The 22884-nt window shown below is 40.9% G+C and overlaps 2 protein-coding genes across 7 annotated transcripts in view; one reads left to right on the top strand and one right to left on the bottom strand.

The window, feature by feature from the left end:
• The first annotated feature begins 1157 nt into the window (after positions 1–1157).
• Positions 1158–3026, top strand: agr1 (anterior gradient 1). Its single transcript, XM_028991558.1, has 8 exons — positions 1158–1270; positions 1823–1927; positions 2010–2073; positions 2166–2218; positions 2322–2398; positions 2475–2538; positions 2644–2727; positions 2823–3026. Exons 2-8 carry the CDS (start codon positions 1834–1836, stop codon positions 2870–2872), a joined length of 486 nt encoding a protein of 161 aa, XP_028847391.1. The 5' UTR covers positions 1158–1270; positions 1823–1833; the 3' UTR covers positions 2873–3026.
• Positions 3027–16451: 13425 nt separating this feature from the next.
• The window catches only part of adarb1b (adenosine deaminase RNA specific B1b), a 102094-nt gene continuing 95661 nt past the window's right edge, over positions 16452–22884 (bottom strand). For all 6 annotated transcript variants that reach the window (XM_028991355.1, XM_028991354.1, XM_028991356.1 and 3 more), the window contains 3 exons: positions 21401–21582; positions 20434–20612; positions 16452–19726 (listed from right to left, as the gene is read on the bottom strand). In XM_028991355.1, coding sequence (XP_028847188.1) covers positions 19550–19726; positions 20434–20612; positions 21401–21582 — 538 coding nt within the window. In that variant the 3' untranslated portion in view covers positions 16452–19549. The remainder of the gene's footprint in view (positions 19727–20433; positions 20613–21400; positions 21583–22884) is intronic.

Below are 22884 nucleotides of genomic sequence, written 5' to 3'. Positions count from 1 at the left end.
CCACAAGAGAGTGGTAAAGACCTCAGAGAAGATCACCAGGTCTCCATTTACCATCACAGCGTCCGAAGGAGACCACACCCACCCCCAACATGGACTGTTCATGCTTCTGCCCTCAGGACGGAGGTACAGGAGTGTGAAATCTGGAACCTCACAACTTAACAGCAGGAGTATGGCCAATAGACCTCATCACCCACACCATACTGTCATTCTTGCACATTAAGCTCTTTTTCTTCATTTTCTTGTTGCCATTTATTTTGTTTATTACTTAATTTACTCATCATGTACAAGTTTATAGTATTTATAAGTAAATGTTATATTTAAAGATTTGGCATTGTGTGGACAGCAAATTTCATTGTTCATAGGAACGCTAACTTCCACTGTACATATGTCAATAAACTCTTCGAATCTTGAATCTATAATGAATCATTGGAGGTAGGTCTTTTCATTGCCAAAAATATGCAATATTTTCTTTTGAACTGAACTAACTGTGGGGCACAGTCAGTGGTGGGGCAGTGGTGGCCTAGCGGTTAAGGAAGTGGCCCCATAATCAGAAGGTTGCCAGTTCGAATGCCGATCCGCCAAGGTGCCAATGAGGTGCCACTGAGCAAAGCACCGTCCCCACACACTGCTCACTGGGCGCCTGTCATGGCTGCACACTGTTCACCAAGGGTGATGGTTAAAAACAGAAGACACATTTCGTTGTGTCACCGTGTGCTGTGCTGTGTATCACTTTCAATCACTTTCAATCACCAGGTTCGCATCCCGCTTACTACCATTGTGTCCCTGAGCAAGACACTTAACCCTAAATTGCTCCAGGGGGACTGTCCCTGTAAATATTGATTGTAAGTCGCTCTGGATAAGGGCGTCTGGTAAATGCTGTAAATGTACATTTTAAACAACATAAGCTGTTGGTGGCATTGGGATGGTGGTGAACTTCTCCTTTTGGATACCTTGAATATTGTGATCATTCTGTTGGGTCACCATGTGCAGAGAGTGGCACCTTGTTGTCACAAAGTTCACCAGTTCTAAACTGTCATAGGGGTGGTGGCCTTGGTGTTCCTTGCACCGCTCCCATGACTAAAAAACCCTCTCAGTACCATGATCCAGCCCTGCCTCTTTTTAAATACAGAAACTGGGAGTGAAAATATCTGGCATCTTTCAAGTTCTCGTACCAGTTTGGTGAGTTCCTGTTGTTTAAAACGACACGTCCAATTTAAAAGACAGCATTTCATCTTGGGAAGAGTTCAGCAGCTGTTCACAGCCACACCTGGTAAGATATTTATTTAGTAACTATGGGAGCTGAAATAGTGAGATTTACACTTTTGCATTCTCACACTCAGTTAAAGCTTATCAGAATCTGAAAAATTTATTTATCCCGGAGGAAGTTGCATATGAGATTATGTTTATGTAATCCTCAAATTAATTTAATAGTTAATTTAATTAAATAAACCCTAGCCTTGCATAAAGCTGTGCATTTTCTGTCCTTGATTATTCAAATGAATAAAACATTGCACCATTGCATGTCCATATTTCAGAATATAATTACTGAAAGTGAAGTGACTTAAGTGTGGGTGTGGAGATATTGCAGCCTAATAAAACAAGTCAGTTTGGTTTCGTAAGAACTTCGCTCATGCCTCTATATCAGTGAGAAAAAAAAGGGCTTTGCAGTACAGAGGACGGGCCCAAAAAGACTGATTTATTTTGGAATTTTACATTGTCCTATTAATGCACAATATGTTAGATATTTCTATTTGTGTGTGTTCATTTAGATTCTGAATGTCTATAATGTCTTTAAATTCTCTTTTTTCCCTTTTTGACCAAGATACTGTGACCATGCTCCACTGGTCCCATTATATCTTCATTCTTCTGGTCTTGTTTGATGTTTCCTCCTCGCAACGGAAATCACAGAAAAAGTCCCTTTCAAGAGGTACACAGACTTACATAGTTATTTTAGCGTTACTTATGCCCTTATTCACATTTGCACCAAATGCAACTGTTCTCTGTTTCAGGATGGGGTGATGGAATCGTCTGGGTCCCGAGCTATATGGAAGGCCTGGAGAAAATGAAGGAAAGGTATGGGCGAATGGTTGTTACATTGGTTTATATTGCATTAATCAGATTTAACAACATTGTCCAAGTGATTAAATTGTTTCCTTAATTTTCAGCAACAAGCCTTTGATGGTAATTCATCACTTGGACAATTGTCCATTCAGTCAAGGTAATTTACGTATTTGTTCAAGGCATCATAGAATTTTTGATTATACTAAATATTGCACATAATGAAATGGAATACATCGCTTCCTATGTTTTTTTCCACCAAGAACTAAAAAAAGCATTTGTCGAATACAAAGACATTCAAGAAATGGCCAAAGCCGATTTCATTATGTTCAACACTCTGGTAATAACATTACAGAATATTACAGAATATTGCGTGTGAGGGATTTATAAATGCAAGTGTCTAACGTGGCTTGCAGAATGAGACCACGGATAAAAACCTTGCTCCAGATGGTTACTATGTTCCCAGGATCCTCTTCATTGGTGAGAGGATCTGCGTTTACATTAGTACCTGATTTCTTCACCAGTAGAATTACCTGTCAGTACATTTTTAACACTTGAAAGCTCTTCGTCTCTTCTGTTCTCCAGATCCATCCATGACTGTACGGGCTGATATTGTCAGCAGATACTCCAACCGCCTTTATGCTTATGAGCCCAATGACATGGAGCTACGTGAGTTTCCATAATAATGCACATACAATAGAAGGACAAGACTATTGTGTTTATGAAACAGAACAATTACTCTGCAGTTTTTTGCTTGATTGCAGTGCTGTCAAACATGAAGAAAGCCAAGCTGCTGCTTCACAATGAGCTTTAACATGAGGTGTCACCAGGCTGGAAAGAAGTTACTTTACACGTTTTACATGCATCTATCTGTAAATGCCTGGATATAACCTGCTGTGTCCAATTCCTGTGAACAATATTATGTGTGGCAACAGAATTTGATTAAAGAACAAACACAGAACCAGTAATGTGTCTTGTGCTGAATATATCAGATTACATTTAGACCGGGGTGCTCAAATAAATCCTTCTATCAATGACACGTCGACAAGGGTCTAACATAAAATCTATAAACTTTAATTTACAGACTTTTCATAAGGCGATAGATCCATCTGATGTTCTGGTGTTTTAGATAACGGTTGTTTTTACATTAATGACATTCAACATTTTAGCCACAGACAAGCATTTTAGCCTGTGGCATAATGTGAGTGAGTGATCATATTTTGAGACAAGAGGAAGTTTGTGGTGTTGCGAATTACTGTACGTTTTATACACTTATCGTTGGTTTAAATACAAACTTGCTTCCCCTGGTGGTGACTTTGACGTACACTTTCAATACTGAGAGCTTGGATTTATCTATTTACAGTATGTCTGGTTATTTGCCTCCGAGAAATGTTTTGGTGGAAAGCCTAGTCTCTGTGCATATGTGATGCAAGAAATAAAATATAACCACTCATATTATTTTCCATACTGAAAAGATAGTACTGTGAAACTGCTTTAGAATTTTAAATTGAAATTCATTGCATGGGGTGATTTCTGTTCATTCCTGCCTTACTCATTATGCGTGTGCGTAGCTTCATACAAAATTCACCAAAGCGGTAATATTTATGCCTAAAATCGCACAAAGTGAACATCCCTCCATGCAATAATGAGCTCCACTGAGAGGCAGCGTTACTGCAGTCATGGCCGACTAACCAACAGCTCAGATCTTCCTGCTCAGGTCTCATTCAGTTTCAGCTGCATATTCCCCCTCATTTGGCACTAACGTTGCATAAGAATACAGCATAATTGCACAAAAGAAGAGCGGGGTTGGGCATGTCCTTTTATAATAGTGTGAGGTCACAACTGTGAAGGTATTCAGTCAGGGTTCATCGGACCAGAGGATCACACTTTGTGAATCATAGTTTAGAGAATGAAAATGTGGGTGTGGAACAGATGCAGGTTCGCTTTTGAATTTTTTATTATTTTTTTTTCAAGCCTTTACCTTCAACCCAGGCATAAAACGAATGAGTGAACCAAAAAAACTGTGGTATGCAGCTCTTCTTGTTCAACATATCACAGCTTTGAATTTTTTTTACTGCTACACCAATAGTTCAGATACTGATATTGATTTATGAAATGTCTTATATTGTAAATGGTCTTAATTTAGATTAATAGTATCTTGTTTTATATAAGTGTTATGCAATGTAATGCAGAGTTTAAATACTTTACTCCTCATAGTGTATTTATTATACTGTATTCATTTTTAAGTGAAATTCTGTTTGAATACGACTTTGTTATTATTACAATTATTTATATTGCTAAGTTGTTGGTAGTTGTTGATCTTGTCAAACTATTTGCAAAACTCCAAAGTAATTTTTGTTTCTGGTGGATATCTAGACAAACAGGTTATTGCGGGCGTGTGATGTCTTTTGAAATGTTGAAAGTATGCATCTATGCATCTACAGGTTCTTGAATGGAATTTCATGCACCTTTTTCTGCATTAATGATTTTGAACAGTTTTATGCCAACAACAGCCCACTACCCACTACATTATTACCCCCAAACATACATTAAGGACAGTAAAATTGCATTTGGATATATTCGTTTATTTGAATCACAATGATAACAATTTAAAACTGGTGTTTTAGTATGTTTTTCTTTTCTAGAGGACACTGCCTTTATTGTATCCTTTTAAAAGAGTTGTTCAGAAGAGGACATCAAAATCCACCATCTGCCAAGTTCTAGGTGTAATGCATTGACTCACCACTAGATGGCAAAACGAACTTTACATTTAGAGTTCAGGGTACAAATTGTTGCCTTATTTAGAGAACAATGAATCAGTAATTAAATCCATGTTCTCAGAGCTGCTCCAGTTACACAGTCAACTTTAAAACACATGAGAATAAATAAAGGGAAATAGTCAAAGAGCATTCAGGCAGCAATACTTACTTTACTTTGGTGTACACTGTTATAATGCTTATTTAAATGACTTCTGTAATTGATTTATGAGGGAATTGAACAAGGATCTGGAATTCTGCATGGTAATGTGGTCTTGAGCAGCCTTAATAAAGTAAAGCAGCTCAGATGCCTGGTATTTTTAATGATGAATTTAAAAAAAAGAATACAAAAATACATGAATAAGCAATGGGCGAGAAATAAAGTGCAACGTGCTGTCCAAGAAACCTGTGATGAACTGTCTGAAGTCCAGTGTGAAGGACACCACTTAATACATTCAGCTGCGAACCCTGTCCTTGGCGTGATGAGGAGAAGCCTCGCTCAGGCCGCTGGTGGCACCCAGGGTCAACGCAGGTAATGGAGCGCAGCGGCGCAGCCATTTTTCTGCCGCTCCACTGAATTAGTGCTCCACGCCTGGTTTAGGCCCTGACTGACACCTGAACGGCAGAGCGGCGGCACAGGGGACGTTCCCATTAGCACCGTATAACACTGAGTGCCACTTGCAGTACTGATGATGAGACGTTCCTTCATCCAATTCCAGATTATAATTTTACTTTTCACACAAACAAGCCACAAAGGTTTCCGTTTGGAGAAGAAATATTTTCCACTCCATTAAAATGGATGCATTTATGAAAGTGTATGACAGTTTCCAATGAATAATTCAAGAAAGAAGCTTATTGTTTTCTCTGGTTTATACATTGCAATGTGTGTAAAAGTACAGCAGTTATGCAAATGTTGCCTAGTTTAATTAGAAGTGAGTCATTAGAAATAGTCATTCTCACAACCATTTTTGAGTAATTTAGTCATTTTGAACTGGTGCTCTAAGCTTGGGGTTTGTGTAAGGGGTTTGGGGTTTTACATAAATGAATATTTAAAAATAAGTACGAAATTACATTTGTGCATGTGACGTATTGGAAGGGGTATGTATTAAACCATCCAGAATGAGGATGTGAGCGCTCCTCCTTCTCATTCAACGTGTTGTCTTTATTTTCAGGACCATTTACGTTGGTAGATTCTCACTGAAGGCATCAAAACTATGAATGAACACGTGTGGAGTTATGTACTTAACAAAAAAAGGTGAAATAACTGAAAACATGTTTTATATTCTAGTTTCTTTGCTCTGATTACTGCTTTGCACACTCTTGGCATTCTCTCGATGAGCTTCAAGAGGTCGTCACCTGAAATGGTTCTCCAACAGTCTTGAAGGAGTTCCCAGAGGTGTTTAGCACTTGTTGGCCCCTTTGCCTTCACTCTGCGGTCCAGCTCACCCCAAACCATCTGGATTGGGTTCAGGTCCGGTGACTGTGGAGGCCAGGTCTCCACTTTTTGTTAAGTACATAACTCCACATGTGTTCATTCATAGTTTTGATGCCTTCAGTGAGAACGTAAATGGTCATGAAAAAATAAAGTGCTGCTCTTAGTGGCAGTTCAGAAATAGTTCCCTTAATCTTAATGTTATCCTAGAAATGATACCTCAATTTGCTATGCTAGGCTAGTTACAAAAGCAATTGAGTTAATTTCTGAAGAGAAAAGGTATGAAAAATGGTTCCTGTCCATCTGCACTGAGCGTGTGTTCCCATAATGCACATCATCCACAGATCATTTTTCATCCACCGTGATTCAATTAGTGGCTTCTCCTGCTCAGATTTTGGCAGAAGACACTCATGGCCTCTTGTGCCACATTTACTGTCTGCTTTTTCACAGTGCAAGATAGATTCACATGCGAGGACACCCTGAAGCACCCGGCAGGAGACCACGGTGAGCCTGCATCCGTCATGTGAAATAAATGATGCTGGTAAAGGTGTTTGGGTGGTTTTAGTCACCTTGGGCTGTGGGTGTTGTGGGTTTTTATTTGGTAAAAAATCTCTTTAAATTTGCCTTAATGAAAAATTTTAACCTTAAAGACCCTCAAGTGTCCATTAATCACAATTACTGACACCAGAATGTGGTGTCAATCATAAGATGCATCACTACTGAGATTTAGAAGTCTCAGGTAATTAGAAATTGCATTTTGATGTTACAAATCAACGTTCATCAGTGCAACTGCTTGCAGCTCTACTAAGATAATTCAAAAGGGTTTTCTAATAATCAGTAAAGCTTTTAACGTGATATACTTGCATTACTGAACACAGCATTCCATTCGAACTCAAGACTAATTGTTGCTGATATAGTTCCTAAATTTAAACTGGATGAACAAACACAAAGAGCTCTGCTTGGGAAAAGAGGACATTAAAACTGGGACAGGAATGAGGACTCGTCACCACTCACATGTAAACAATAAAGCACAAAATACAAAAGCCAGTGACCACGAACCTCAAAAACAAGACAAAAGAAAAGCAGGGCGGTAGCATGCCACTTGCCCCCCCCCCCCGTCACTCACTCTGGTCCAGTCACTGAGCTTGGAACACGGGTGCAGGAACTCCTTTATAACCTTGGGGGCGGGGCCTGCATGGTGTACAGGTTCTTCCAGGCTCTGCCGTGACATATTCCACCAGTAACAGACATTTCCAGCTACCACACGGTTCTGACCTGGGATTGACCTCAGCCCTTTTTTTCAGATATCTGTATAAAGTTTCTGTCATTTTACTTTGTTTACATTGGCCGGTACTCATATCTCATGGTATAGCATAAAGAAATGCTGATTAAATATTACTTTTTTTATTGTGGTGAGTAATTAAATTAAACTTGTATCACTTTAATTTGTATTCTTTATTTAGATCAAAGTCAAGTCAAAGTCCACTTTATTGTCATCTCACCATATACAAGTACACAGAGAGACAAGATTGCGAAGCTTTGGAGATTCACAGTGTAAAGAAATACTGTATTAAAACACAACTTGATGTTACCTGGCAGAAAGAGCCATGGCACAATAGAGGTTACAAGAATGAACAGGTTCTAATTTATTAACACCAGTAGATTATTATTGCAGTTACATTGTTTGTAAAAAGGTACCAGTGTTACACAAAAACCCAGAATAAAAGAAATGAGACATGAATAGAGGAAGAGAGAAAAGCCAGGAGCCAAACTGCAGAGCGGCAAGGAGAGAAAGCATGACTCAGAAACAGCTCCCGATGGAGGAGGAAGTGAGAAGCTCCTCAGCCCCCAACAGAAGACTCTTTATACATTTGACTCCCAAAATGTTGCCACAGACCAATCAGGATTTGTCCTTTTATGCCTCCGTCCTGCTTCTCTAGTCCGTGTGCCGGCCCTTCACTCCTCCTACTTGGGCGGGTGTTGTAGCCTGACAAAGACACAGGGGGGAGACCTCCATGCAAGACCTCCATGCAAAAGTGCCATGGACATGGGATTTCCCATCTTACAACTGTGCAAAAAGACATAGTGCAAATGGAATAATACACAACACAAAAAACGTGAGAAAGGACATTGTGGCTATTGTGCACTGACCCAAAAAATAGTGCAGGTTGAGACAAACTAGACAAACCAGGCAGACAAGTAGCAGCAATATGACAGTATATCATTGTGTGGATGTATTTGGTATAAAGTGTACGTGGTATATGATATACTATCAAAATAATGATGGTAGTAGTGATATGACATGATATGATCACCATGACACAGCAGCACAGTGTGAGGTAGTGAGAGATTAAAGTGCAGGGTGTAATACTGGTGTAATACTGCAGTACCGATGTTCGGTTTGTAATGTAGTTTCTGCCACTATACTGTAGCCTTGAAAAACATTTTTTTGCATTTCGGAGACACCAGGTTTTCATTCGCAACTTCATGTGTTTTATTTTGTAATAGAGCATCACATTGTGCAGGCTGATCTGAGAGGGCCAGCAAGCTGCTGATGGCCTTCAGAGTTATATCGTCTCACAAGAGTGACTTTATGCAAAGCACAGTCCATTAACCATGGCACAGAAATGGCTGATCAGTGTAGCAATGACCACATGAGGGATGCACAGCCAGAGCCGTGTGGAATTGAGGTCGGGAATTTCTGCTCAACAGACAAATCTTAAAAGAAGAAGGAGATGAAAAAAGTTCCTCCAGCCCTATGACCTCTAACTGTTCTTAGTGACAGTCATGCTTAATAGAATATCAGATAGGTTTTTCATGAAAAATGTCAAAGAGTTGGTTAAAAAGGCTCTGCGTTGCCACTGCGTCAGCTGGGAATCTTAACAAGCTTCACTTTGACTCTGTCAGATCTGTGACAAGGACACCAGTCCGGTGGCGCCAGTCCACAATAAGTAGATATTCAAATGTTAAGGACTGTGAGTAAATAAAGAAAGGGATGGGGGTAAAATTGTCCTTAATCTCTGGCTCTCTGCACCTTTGCCAGTGATCATGGCCTAGAAGAAAAATAGGAAGCCCTGCTATTGTAACAAGAAGGTCAAAATGCAAATTCATGCTCTTTCTCCACCCCGGCACCCCCCTCGCTCATGAATAGAGAAAGGGTCGATGTTTTTAATTATTCTGTCACTTTCAAAGGATCCTCGTCAAGAGATGGGCGGCGGTAGCGATGGGCTGAGCCATAAGATAAATGTTATCCGCTTCTCTGACAATGTCTTACCTCGGCCTCTTCAGCTGTGTCTGCCGCTCCTGTCTGCCACTGTCTTACCTTCGCACCAATGACAATAGTTCAATATGCAGAGGTTCAGCAAGAAACGCATGGCCAATTAACTTCCTGGACATTTTATTAAGCAAATCTGTCTTCATTTGTCATCAGGGAGACATGTTTTAACTGCACCATCTGTTGACCCTTCATAATTATGCATATAGGCCTCTATTGGAGGTAGATTGTGGCTTCCCCAAAATGTTAACCATGAAGGAAATCAAAGGGCCCTATTTTGATGCAATGTATGGAGCATTAGGTGCATTATTATTTATTTTAATGGTAAGGAAACCGTGGAAACAGATCTTTTGGAGGATGTTGGGCCAGCACATCATGCATTAAAATATCACAGTTCCAGTTAATTATAACAGTGATTTATATAAAACAACCCATATATTTCTTATATAACCCAAAATCACACGCAGTCTGTCTCAGTGGGCTTCGAAAGGCCCTTTGACCCTTTAAAAAAACTCCACTAATATATATGTAATTGTAAAATAATTGTAGATTAATTTCGTAATCAATTGTGAAAATAGGTCCCAGAGAGATTTAATAAAAGCTTCATGTTTACATGTCGACTCCACATTTTTTAACAAAAAGCCACTGAGTTTCTCATGTCAGCATTGGCCTTGTGTGTCCAAGTCGAGATGCTCGGTCCTCCTCGGCTGACAGCAGGTGTGTTTTCAGCACAAGGTTTCCGCCAGTGTGGTGTAATAGATAGTGGGGAGGCAGGGCGGGCCGTGGAGAGTGTGGCGTGTCGGCCGACTCTCCTCATACATCAAGTCCACTGAGCAGAAAATGGAAATGGAAATCTGAGCCTTGAATGAGCCTGGATTCCATTGTAGGCCATGAAGGAAAGCAATGATTTATGATTTCTCTCTGGGTCGGCAGTGGGCCCAGCTCACCAGCTCATATCATGAAGGTGCTGAACTGGTGGAGTCTGGACGAACTTTAAGGCTCATTTCAGATGGGTTTTTATGAAGGACAGTCATCTTATCATAGTTTCTGGGTAAAATTATGAAGAATATAAAATGAAAATAAGTTACATTTTGTAAAGAAAAAAAGATGAGAGAGAGTTCAGAAAGAAAGACAAGAATGAATAAATTCACATATTTAAAAAAAGTTACATTTTGTAAAGAAAAATAGATGAGTTGAACACGAATGAACAAGAATGAACACTTTTTCCCCCTTTTTTATACTATATTATCTTTGTAGTATATTTTGTGTTGTGTGTGTTTACATACACACAATACAAAAAAAAAAGTGTTTCAGCTTGTCATTTTATAATAATTAAAATAATGTAAATTCTTGTTTATTGACAGTTAGCACAACACTGTTTGCTAAACTTGGGTCTTGTCTGCTACTTGTCCGCTACTAGTATATTACTAGTATATTATGGGTTAATTATGCACCCCATGTTTTACAGCCTTCGGCTAGAAATGCATATAATGGGTTTCAGTCATCTGGGGAATAAGTTTGCATGGACTGTAGATCAGATACGCAAGAAAAATCTAAATCTATAGCCCTAGGTGGGACACAGAAAATGATCTGTCTTGCCTGCCCAGACACTACTGATTTAGACCTTACAGTTCAGACCTTATCCACACTATCCTGTTACAAATTCGGTTTTACAAGATGTTCTATATAAATATGTATATTTTACAAAAGCACATCAATATGGAAATAGTTACATTCAGACATTTACTGTGTATGACATTGAAAATCTCCACTTCTACCCATCTTAACTCTTTCAGAAACCGGAGGTAAACAGATGAATAGGGAGAAACTGGAGTTTGCGTTCTGTGTTGCCAGACTGAAAGGTTTTGAATTTGTCCCTCTGGCAGTTTTGTGTGTGTTTTGGCACATTTTAAAAGATTTTTAGTATATGGCACCATTGCTATTTCTACATGTGACGTATTGCTTGGCTCAGGTTCTAGTCATTGAGTAAATGGAGTGTGGGGGAGCTGTCAATCATTTGGCACCCCCCATTTTAGACACATTTAAAGATTGTGTTCTGGAAGAAATAATTTCACATAAACAAAAAAAAAGGTTGTTTCTGATCTTCAGGACACAGATAACTTCTAGTCCGTTCTTGTATTAATGTGTTTATTTAAGTAAATCGTGAGGACACCTTACTGTACACTACTGTACACTACACAAGCCCCACTCATGTCTGTTATGAAGGTCTCTGCCTGTTCCCTCCCCCCCTTCCGGGTACAGTATATTCTCCATAACTGGACCTTGGATGGTCCTCGTCCCACTGCTGGGCTCCTGGGCCACTCGCTGAAGGTTGTGACCGTTGAATCTCCCTCAGTCCCCGAGCCCCAGCTGTATTTAGCAGCCCTGAGTCAGCACAGGCCCAGGCAGCAGTGGGAGATGATGAATGAGAGATCCTGGCCAGCCACACCAATGTTCTGCCCTGCGGGGAGGTGAGGGCAATAACGCTGCCTATAGGTCTGGAAAACACACACACACACACACACACACACACACACACACACACAAACAGGGATATTAATGGATATTGGGGTGTTTCTATTGATTGCAGATGTTCTTCACCATCAAAATGCTTTGAGCAATACATGAAAACAAAGAAAGTCAGTAAACTAAACCATCACGTCCGTTGTGTTGAGCATCCATCATGAACACAAATTTATCCCAATAACTAACTTGGACTGAAACCAAACTAAACATAACCTCACTCACTCACTATGGCCAGTTCAGAGTCAGCAATTCAGCTGGTGTACATGCCTTTGGGTGGCAGTTCGAAGCTGTAGAATGCAGAGGAAACCCGCACCAAACGTGCAAAATCCACAGTTTCTTATGAACCAGATGACCACAAAGTTTCAGGTTCAAACCCCACTTGCCACCATTGTGTCCCTGAGTATCACTAAGTATCTCCAGGACTGTCCCTGTAACTACTGGCTGTAAGTCACTCTGGATAATGGCGTCTGGGAGCTTTGTAGCTTTAGAAGACACATCCAGGCCAATCTGAGGAGAGAAGGCAGGCTTCTATCTGTAACATTCGTGCCACCTCTGCCACGCCCCCAGCGGTCGACCTCTCCCATGTATTAGTGTGTGTTCTTCCGGGGCTCACTAGCACCCTGATTATTCCGACCAGTTCTTCATCACAGGTAAGTGGTGGTAATCACGGGTGCTTAGCGGGGTAATGACTTCTGATCGGTGATTGGTTAGTTTAGCGGTAATGGGTCTGTCCACTCCTCTTTATAACCAGCCGGTCCCTTTAGTCCTGCGTTCGGTCTCCCTCACACAACCAGAGTTCGTCGCTGCACCGCATGCTGTCCTTAACGGCAATTGACAGTGAACCCCACAGAAGGACTGGAACTCAACTCTCCCCTCTAGGCTCAATACAGCTCAGCCATGCCGGTTCGAAGTCTGGGAAAGACAAGGGCGATCTTTGGCTCTCGCTGAGGGCCTCGCGGAAGATCCCACAACCCGACTTCTACATGAGCGGTGTGGCACTTCACGCAAGGACATTTCAGTTCTTTCATTTTGTTTTTTGAGTTCAAATAAAATACGCATTGTTATTTCTTCAACCTGCGTCCTCCATTTTTCACCTGAGCTAGAGGGGAACGTGACACTATCAAGCAGAACTACTTAACAACATAAATCTAACCAGTAGTGAGTTTGACTTAAAAAAAAAGAAAAAGGAATGTAGTGCCAATTGTAAAAACAATGATATGGAAATGTCACAAACTCAGCTTTTATTCATACCAGAACATCAAATGTTGAAATGGAGGCCTTTTGCTTTCTTTAGTCTCGTTTTGAATTCCATGACAGCAACAGACATTAAAAGGTTTTGGGAAGGGGGTAAAAGATTAGCGGTCTGAGAAAGGAACATGTTCTACAGCTCGACCTTTGAGGGGCAGTGTAAAAACTGGCAGAGAATCATCACTCCTCACAGTTATTTACTGTGACCCCCCAGCCCCCAATTTATTAGTGTTAATTGGTCTTGGTCACATCTGAGTCACATTCAGTTGCTGAAGAGCGAAGGAAAGCTTTCAGCGACATGGAACAGTCATGGAAAATACCTGCACGGTTTCAGAAGAATTGATGAGCAAACATCTGGAAGTGAGAGAGTAAGGGCTGAATGGACCTGATGACCGGCCTCCTCCTGTCTCCATCTGCTGCTTCACAACCATTAGCCTGATTGCCAAGAGCTGCAGCCATACACACACACACACACACACACACACACACACACACACACACTTGTGAGAGGGGATGCTGCCAACCACACAACTTCATTAACAACATATGCTGGAGAGTTTCTGCATCTGATCATTAAGATCAACCATTTTGTTAATGAGACATGTTGCTGTCAAAGAATATGCAATCTTAACTTTACACACATTAAACAACATTTAGAATTAGTTTTTTGTTATTTAATTTGAAAATTGTATTTAAAAAATTGAATATACAGGCTGCTCTGTTAGGATCCACTGACAGAACCTATGAACCATTGTAGGTTCAGGCAAGAATAAACTCAGAAATGTTCTCTAGTAAAGAGCAATAAATGAACGTGTAGTATTTTATATTTTGCGAAACTGAAATAAACTATTTCAATTTTATTTGTATGGACTGAAGTTTAAACTAAGTTAAAGTTTAGACTTTTTAATCATCATAATCGGCCATAATCATCAATATAAAATTAAACCAAAAATGCCAATGTACATGTAATAAATATAGAATATTTGAGGATTATTGCCTTGAATTGAAGAAAATAACAATATTCAATTTACATATTAGCAGCTGATTTTTTAAGTTAATTGATAAATAATTGGTTAATAATGTAATTACAAGCATACATGCATTAATATGCCCCTAAACCCTATGGTGTACCCCATGTTCTAGTGCCTCATCAGCAGTCATGTTTGCAAATGAAAGATGGCTGCTGACCGGATATTTTTGCTGGTGGTGAAGTGTAACTCCCCTCTGAGATGTTGTGAGTGATATGGGTGTAGTGGGTGGATGACAGGCCACACTTGGGCTACACTGGCCTGTAGCTGAACTCTTATGAAGTGTGTCTATAAGGTATGATGAACCCAATGAAGCTTGGCTGAAGTTTGACGGCAGGGGGGCGGCAGAAAATGTCCAATTGGTGCACATAAATACATGAAAGTTGCGATGTTGTTAGGAAAAAAACCCACTTGTACTTTAATTGGTCCCTGTGTGAGAACTTCGGCCAGTGATGTGACACAGAGGCAGGCGAGGGATGGAGGCGGCGGGCTGAGAATAAAGCGCCTCCTCACCGTAGGGCTGCAGCTCTGTGGCTCAAAGCGCCACCTCAACACCCAGAGTTGAGTGCAGCTCCCTGCCTCCCGAGGAGGTGCTGAATAATTCCTTCTCTAGTCGTGGAGGAGGACGAGCAGCATGGCTGGGTGGGGGTGCTGGTGGGGTACTGTGAGAGGCGTGTGAATTACGGCACGTGGCGCGGCGGCTCATTACTCCTTGTTTTTCAGCTGCTCCGCACCGCTCTGATCAGCAGGCCTTCATGGCGGGATCTCAGGGGTGTTACATGGGTGAAAAGTGTATTGATTTAGTATTGATCCGTGTACGTTGCTGCAGGGCTGCATTAGGAAAGTGGGTCCTCAGCTTGAAAAAAAAAACCTGTTTAGATGTTCTGGCATAATACACCAGGCTACACACACACTCTAATATTTGGTTGAACGCTGATTACATCATGCTTTCACGTCTGTACAGAGTTCATTTTATGTATTCGTTGAGGATAGAACAGTCAAAAGAAAGCAGCACAAGGGTTTACTGCCAATCCACATGTGATCCATGCCTTGCGCTCCATGAACCATTACTTCATGCCTAGGGCCTTATGATTTTCAGAAAAGATTTTTGGCACACCGTATTGATGAACCCAAAGCGACCCCAATTGGTAACCCTGCACTTGTACAGTACATGCATGGATATAGGTGAATTGACGACCCTGAATTACATTTATGGCATTTACCAGACGCCCCTTATCCAGAGCGACTTACAATCAGTAGTTACAGGGACAGTCCCCCCCTGGAGACACTCAGTTGAGTGTCGTGCTCAGGGAAACAATGGTAGTAGGAGGACTTCTGGTTCATAGGCGAGTGTCTAACCCACTAGGTTCATGTGATTTCTAGGCATCAAATCACCTGCAGCCAGGCTCTGTTGATGGTCCTCCATTATCATTCCAGGTTTAATAATGTGTTGGATGGCTCTTAACCCAATTTTAGTCACATTACTTTCTTGATGCAGATCAAAATGCAATGGCATCTTTCCACAAGCTTGCAGCGTGCTTGATAAATAAGGTTTAGAAATAACATCTTTCCTGTGAAACATATATATCACTGCAGTAATTAACCAACCAAATGCTCTATTTTTTGGCAGTGAGGGCATCCGAGGATCTACTGGGGATGAAGATCTTGCACACGGTTGTAAGGTTTGTCAACAGACCACTCTCTACAGCGTGTTAACATTTCATGAGCAGGAGAGCATAAACTCACAGCTCATCCCTCAGCGGGGTTGAGTTATCTGAAAAAACCCGACCAGGGCCCGGAAGAGCGCAATCTGCAGATGTAAGAAGAAGATATGAGGCTTGGAGGATTGGATCTTACCTTGTTGAGTAAGCAGCTGCTTAGAGGGGAGTGGGTGTTTTTTTATTCCTGCCTTTGAGGGAAAAAGCAAAACTCAGAAAGTGCTTTGAAAGCAGGAGGGGTTGCAAAATTGCTCTGGAGGTGGTCAGTGTTGGTAGTGCTCTCAGTATCTTGCTCCTTTACTGAACTCTTTGGAGCTTCACAGGCTGTAGATCATGCAGACTTTATGTTGTTTTTTGGCAAGTTCATTTAAAGCAGAGCGAACCAGAAAGAATGACATCAGCATATCAGCGTAAACTAAGAACGGATTTATTTTTCTTTTTTGTTCATTTAGATATTTAAAAGTCATCATGCTGGGTGCAGCTTCGGCATGGGAGCTCATGCAGGTGGCCCGGTGTGTGGACAGTATACAGAAAGAGAGATGGGACGGGCTCGGGCCTAGATGACCCAGCATCCCACGGCACAGTCACCAAAAATTTCAAGAAAAAAATCACAATACAGTCAGCCAGTTGCTGTAAAGCGATTCGAAAATCCGAGCTGTAGAACAGCTACTGGTGGGACGAGGGGAGTCGTGACATCATCATCATCATCAGTTGACATCTTGTGCAGTGAGAGAAGCAGGCCGCAGAAACAGATCTTCTATTTGTTGGGTTAATATAAAAAAATAAAAAATAAAAAGGCCTGCTGGCCGTTCTTAACATGGTTTTACAAAGACACGGTGTTGCTAATGGAGTAGACCCGGCAAGTTTTTTTTTTTTTCCTTTTTGCTGAGCCGAGCTTTCATCTTGGGATGGTGGGGGCGGAGTAGAGAAGAGAGCGGGCCGCTGTGGGACTGTACGTACGTACGTGCCCTCATGCTCCATGGTCATTAATCACAGCGGCGGTGGCAGCTGTTGACCGGAGACCTAAACACAGCCTGGAGGAAGAAAACCGAAAGATGTACAAGGACACAGCCAGCGCACAAAAAGAAACATACAGGATATTCAGTGAATTATTAAAAAAATTAAATAAAAAAATAACAATAATTAAGAAAAAAAAATAAAGAAAATAAATAAATACAATTTGTTCGGGACATTTCATAGGCAGTTCTACATGAACATTGTGCATCACTTGGTCAACAACAGTTCTACAGGGCAGAGAAAATATTTTAAACGGATGTGAATCAATGCATAATGTTTCTAGAGAAATCACATTCACAAATATTTACAGCTGCAAATCAACAGGTTCAGAAATACTGAAGTTACAGTACAACAGATTCCCTCTCAGAGCTGGTGAAAAACAAAAGAGAATTGTACAATTCAATACATTAGTTCATCCATGTACAAAAAACATATCCAGCAATCTTTATGCTATTAACACATAGCTCTAAAAATAATATATTTTTCATTTGCTCAAAAAGAAATATAGTAGCTTTACACCAACAAAAAATAAATGATGACATCCTCTTTGGTGAAGATTCTATTGCAATCTCCAACATACTGTTGCCATGACGTCTCTACATGGAGTCGGTTGGGCTCAGCAGCATGCACACACACTCACACACACCCCTACAGCTCAGCTCATGGCTCATTCTAATGTGATGTTAAAAAAAATATTGTAATAATCTCTCTTGTTGCCAGATAACTGCAAGAATTACCCAGTAATTTCTGGTTTAAGTGTTTTGTAATAATTGCATCCTTAAACAATGTTGTCATCCAGTTCAAGATTAGATCCTTTCCATTAATAAAAAAAATATATAACATCTCAATTACCCTAATATTAATTTAAATAAGAATTTACAACAAAATAAATTAGGAGAGAAAATGTTGAGCTAGATCTGAACCCATTGATCCCAGTGGCACCCCAGTATTTGCTGGTTTACGTACTACATTGGATGGTTTTGAGGTGTTGTGGCATAAAGAACATCTGAACACTACTGCAACCTCCTAATACACACATGAAAGCAGCAATAAGGCTGTCTGTGCAGAAATATGCTGGCATTAATATGCAGATTCTTTTGTTGTTGATTTTTCTTTTTAAAGAAATATTCCTAGGCAAGCTACAAGTATAAAAAAAAAAAAAACATCTGCAGATCCTCAACTCTTCCCATGCAGAGAGATGGCTTTAGTCAATAAGAAAACGTGCAACACATATACATATAAACGTACGTACGTACATACATGTTCTCACTCTGTCATCTTGCAAAGGTCGACAAGTGTCTGCCGTCTTAACAGCCAAACTTGCCATGAACAAATGCCAACATAGGAAAAAAGACACAGCAGGTCAGCAGAGAGGCTGTTTTTGAAAGGTGGGGGTAAATCTTCTCTAAAATTATCTGTCGTGCAGATTAAAAATGTATTAAATTCTTTATATTTTCACTTCCAAGTTACTAGATGAATGTGTGCCAGAACCAAGAATTCTTTTACCGATGGGGAAAACGAAAACATCAATCCACCCTGCCGCGGGAACGATTAACGCTGTAAAAGTGCCACTCCAGCACACAATACAAACATGCATTTTTAATATTCCAGGAGCTGAAAAGCACCATGTAAGATTTTCAAGAGCAATGCACTTTGGCTGTATCTATTTTGACACACAGTGACAGTATTTATGAAGGGCTTCAGATTCCCTTTTGGCATTCACGTCATTACATATCAGATAATCAAATCTCATATATATATTTTCCTTCATTAAATATTTTTGTTTTTGCATCTTAAAGGGCAATGTTTGCCTTGTGAGCGTCTCCCTTTTCTCCCACGTGACACTTTAACAACCAAATGAATACAAACAACCCATCGTACGAGCTACAGTAAAATGCATTTAATATCTAGGCTAGGCTAAGATTATTTCTCCAAAAAAACTAGAATGTGTGAGGATATTTCTCCCTCCGGTAGAAAAAATACACATACTATAGAAACTGTAATGACATCTTAGTGACTTTTGGTGCGTAGAAAATTCTCCAGCGAATGAAAGTAATATTTTTGTCTTACGTGGTCAAATAAAAAACCACCTCTTGTAGCAGTGCTGCTTTTTGGCACCAAGTATGTGTTTTTTGTTTGTTTTTAAGTACATGATATCTAAACATCTCTATATTTGTCATACAATACTTTTTATCTGTTGGAAAAATAAAATAAAATAAAAAATAGACTTCCGTACATTACATCACGCAAACTGCCCCAAGTTCCAGTTTAAGCAGAAATCCCTCTGCTGAGCACAGAGGACTGACGGCATTCAGTTTGAACCCACTAATCTAATATTACAAATAATAAAAAAAAAATGCTTGTGAAGTATGGCAGGAAGCGGTCAGGCTTGTGGTCGGGTAGGAATGACCACAACTGTGCATACAGTTGTGAAGTCTCAAGAGCTGGTAAGTGTTTTTCTTTCTCTCTCTGCCCGGAGACAGACTCTCCCTTCAGGAGTTGAGGGAGAACTGGTCCTGTTCTATGGGCTTTTTGACCCACGCCCCCAGCCCTGCTTTGTGGAAGGCCTTGATGAGTGTCTGCTTGGCAGTGTGGTACTCCACCGCTGCCTGCTTAGCTTCATGGTAGGAGATGGGCTTGGGGATTTTGATCCGCAGAGTTGCCGACAGCTGGAATGAGGGCAGAACAAAAAGTACTTAGTGAAGCAGCTTTAACTTAGTATGTGTAATATGGTAATAAAATAGAACATTATCAACTTTTTTGATACCATTTCCATACCATTTATAATTATATCTCATTATAATTATCACATTTCACTTTATTAGTACAATACTAATTTTAATATAAAAACCCTGCAAAGTAAATATAAATAAATAAATAATTTAATCTTGTAGCCCCATATATTTCAGATTAATCTCAAAACATGCATCATCTGAATTGGCATTAAAACTCTGACCATCCCCCAAAACCGGAATTACTGATTTGAGGTTCTCCCCTCGCAGCGCACCTTCCTCTTCCCTCCCACATCCCACCTTTTTGCATGAATTATAAATTAGGAGTCAGCAGAGCACCTAGCGTATTTTGTGATTCAAAGTAGTGTAGCTCTGTGCCTTGTGCCAGGGCCAAAATAAAAGGCCTCAATCTTTATGTGGGGATGGTTTCTCTTGGATAAATTTTGCATCCATTTTGTTGGTCAGATGCTCATAGTAAATGAACAATACACCTGTGTTTTTATAACCTAATTTTTAGCAATTCATTTTTTACCTACAACCAGTATGCAATTCTTCAATTTTAAGTCAGATAATCATGATCCTAATAGATTTCTGTGACTCGAGTGTGCTATTCATTGTACTGCATTCAGGGTACTGATCCCTACCTTGCAGTGCAGACGAACCCAGCGGCTGTACAGGGCATGCTTGCAGAGGCGTGACGGCCGGCCCATGTCGTCTTTTCCTGTGGTGGCGTTAATGACCTCCAGAGCTTGGTCCCCGACTGCCCAGTTCACGCTGAAGTTCGGTGCTTTTCCTGGCTGCCGCGCCTCAGCGTTGCTGATTCCTGAGTAGGGATGGAGGAAATGAAATGGTCGCTCATTTTCAGCAGCTCAGTAAACACTTTAAATTTAATCTCATCTATCATTCATTTCATCTATCAGTCTATGTAGAGATACTACTATTTGCAAATGTATTTCATTTCAACTAAGTGTTAATAAGTGTACTGTCTATTGTCTATTTTTAGTACACTTAAAGTGTATAGAAATTTACATCTGTATTTATTACACTTTTTAGCCTAAACATCTGCCATCAGCTAATGTCATATAATAATGTTGAATGACATTGTGTTAAGGGTTTATCACAAATATTTTATACCTAGTGAAAAAACATTGTTTAAGAATAAACTATATATGGGACTGGGATTACCAGGGCATGTATGAGGTATTGCGAGGTATTGTCAATTTCTGCTTATGGTAGTAAGTGAAGGTGTACTGTGTTACCGGCACAAAAAAGGCCTCTGCTGCATCTCAGTGTTAAAATAAAGAAAGCTCTGGTGAGCCTGGAATTATTAATATGCGTGATGTGTGAAGACTGTCTAGCTTATCCTCCAAGGCATCTGATGTAAGAGAGTGAAAGTAAAAAAAAAAAACTCTGATTATGCCATGCATCTGGGACCTTATTACGACTTTAACTAGTGGCCTTATACCAAACGTGAGGAAAGTATGACTTCAAAGAGAATTAAGCGGGGATCTTCCTCCTTCTTTGAAACTGTGTTTTTGATACGGAAGGCACTAACATCTCGCACGGCAGGGTGTGACAACAGGTCTTTGGAAAGTTCCACGCAGGGCTCACCGCTAAGAAGAGGCCTGTTGAGCGTGAACTGCTGCGGCAGGTCGTCGATGTCAGCGATGCGTTGGTACATGGCGCGGGACAGGTGGTCGGCGTGGTACAAGCTGCCCAGGATGATGCTGGAGAAGTAGATGGGCTCGGTGAAGTAGCTCATTAGAGAGCCCTGGATCCCCACCACATTCCACCTGCAGACAGGCAGGAGACAAAGGAGCTCCGGCTCAGCTTGTATATTAACGTTGTCCGATGATGTTACGTTAGTGAGACAGACAATTCCCCTCGAAGGATAAATGCATCCAGAGGCTTCATGCTGTATCTTTGAGCATGTTTTAAGGCAATTAGGGGGCAAGAGAAATGAGATCCTGACAAATGGCTTCAGTCTGGCCTTGAGGAAGAGTGTGTGGGGTTGTTAGATGGTGACATGGCTGATGTGAGTCACACTTTCTCCACCTAGCGGCCCAGGACGTGAGCTTTTTCTCATGCTTGAATGGAAGCAGAAAGGAAAAGAAAGGGCTACTTTTTCTCCTGAACTACTGCCCGATTTGGGTCTTTACAAAATCCCCAGACGTAGCACAGCGGGGTTTCGAGTTTCTGGGGCACACAATCAAAGGCCTAATCAAGCCACAACCCCGCTTCTCCCCATGTACCAAATGCTCCAACCCACCTTCTCAACACCCTCCCATAGGCAACACCTGCTGGAGTGTGCAGCGAGGAAGTGAAGTGATTGGAGTCGTTCTCCAGGGCCTGGCCAATCACCCACTTTATCCGGCCGGCCGCAGATCCGCGTAATGAGCGCAGTTCTTTACTCGGGACTATTTTCATAATCAAAGGAGTGTAGAACGGGGGGAGAATTTCCAGAATTACAGAGGCTGGATCACGCACCACTACCATGTCTGTGTTGAAAATAATTTCAGATGGAGCCGAGACAGGGGTAGGTGTTCTTAATGTCAGCCAGCTTACAGAGACACGCTGCTATCTTGCTTTGCACTATGCTAAACTGGAAGGTGAGAATGACCTCTGATGATCTAAGATCAAGAAGGCCAAAGATCTGGGTAACCATTCAGCCAGCAGGGCCATCAGGGCATCACTAGCTTTCCTGAAGAGTACACATGACCGTGGTTATCCATGTTGCAGGTCAACTTTACATTTAGCAGACACCTTTATCCAGGGCAACTTAAAATCAGTAGTTACAGAGACAGTCCTCCTGGAGACACTCAGGATCAAGTGTCTTGTTCAGGGACACAAAGGTAGTAACTGGGGTTTGAACCACTAGTCTACTACCACTATTATCCACTAGGATACTGCCACTCTTTAATTTAATTACTGCAGCATTTATACTGCAGCAAGAGCGCTTCTAGAATGCAATGCAAAAAGCATGGGCAGCGGTGGCCTAGCGGCTAAGGAAGTGGATTTGTAATCGAAAGGGTTGTGGGTTTGAATCCCGAGCCTCCAGGCTGCCACTGAGTTACCCTTGATCAACAGTTCCTACA

Source organism: Denticeps clupeoides, chromosome 9 (assembly GCF_900700375.1).
Source record: "Denticeps clupeoides chromosome 9, fDenClu1.1, whole genome shotgun sequence".
Classification (NCBI taxonomy): Eukaryota; Metazoa; Chordata; class Actinopteri; order Clupeiformes; family Denticipitidae; genus Denticeps; species Denticeps clupeoides.
Note: the sequence above shows the minus strand (reverse complement) of the source record. Positions and strands in the feature narration are given on the sequence as shown.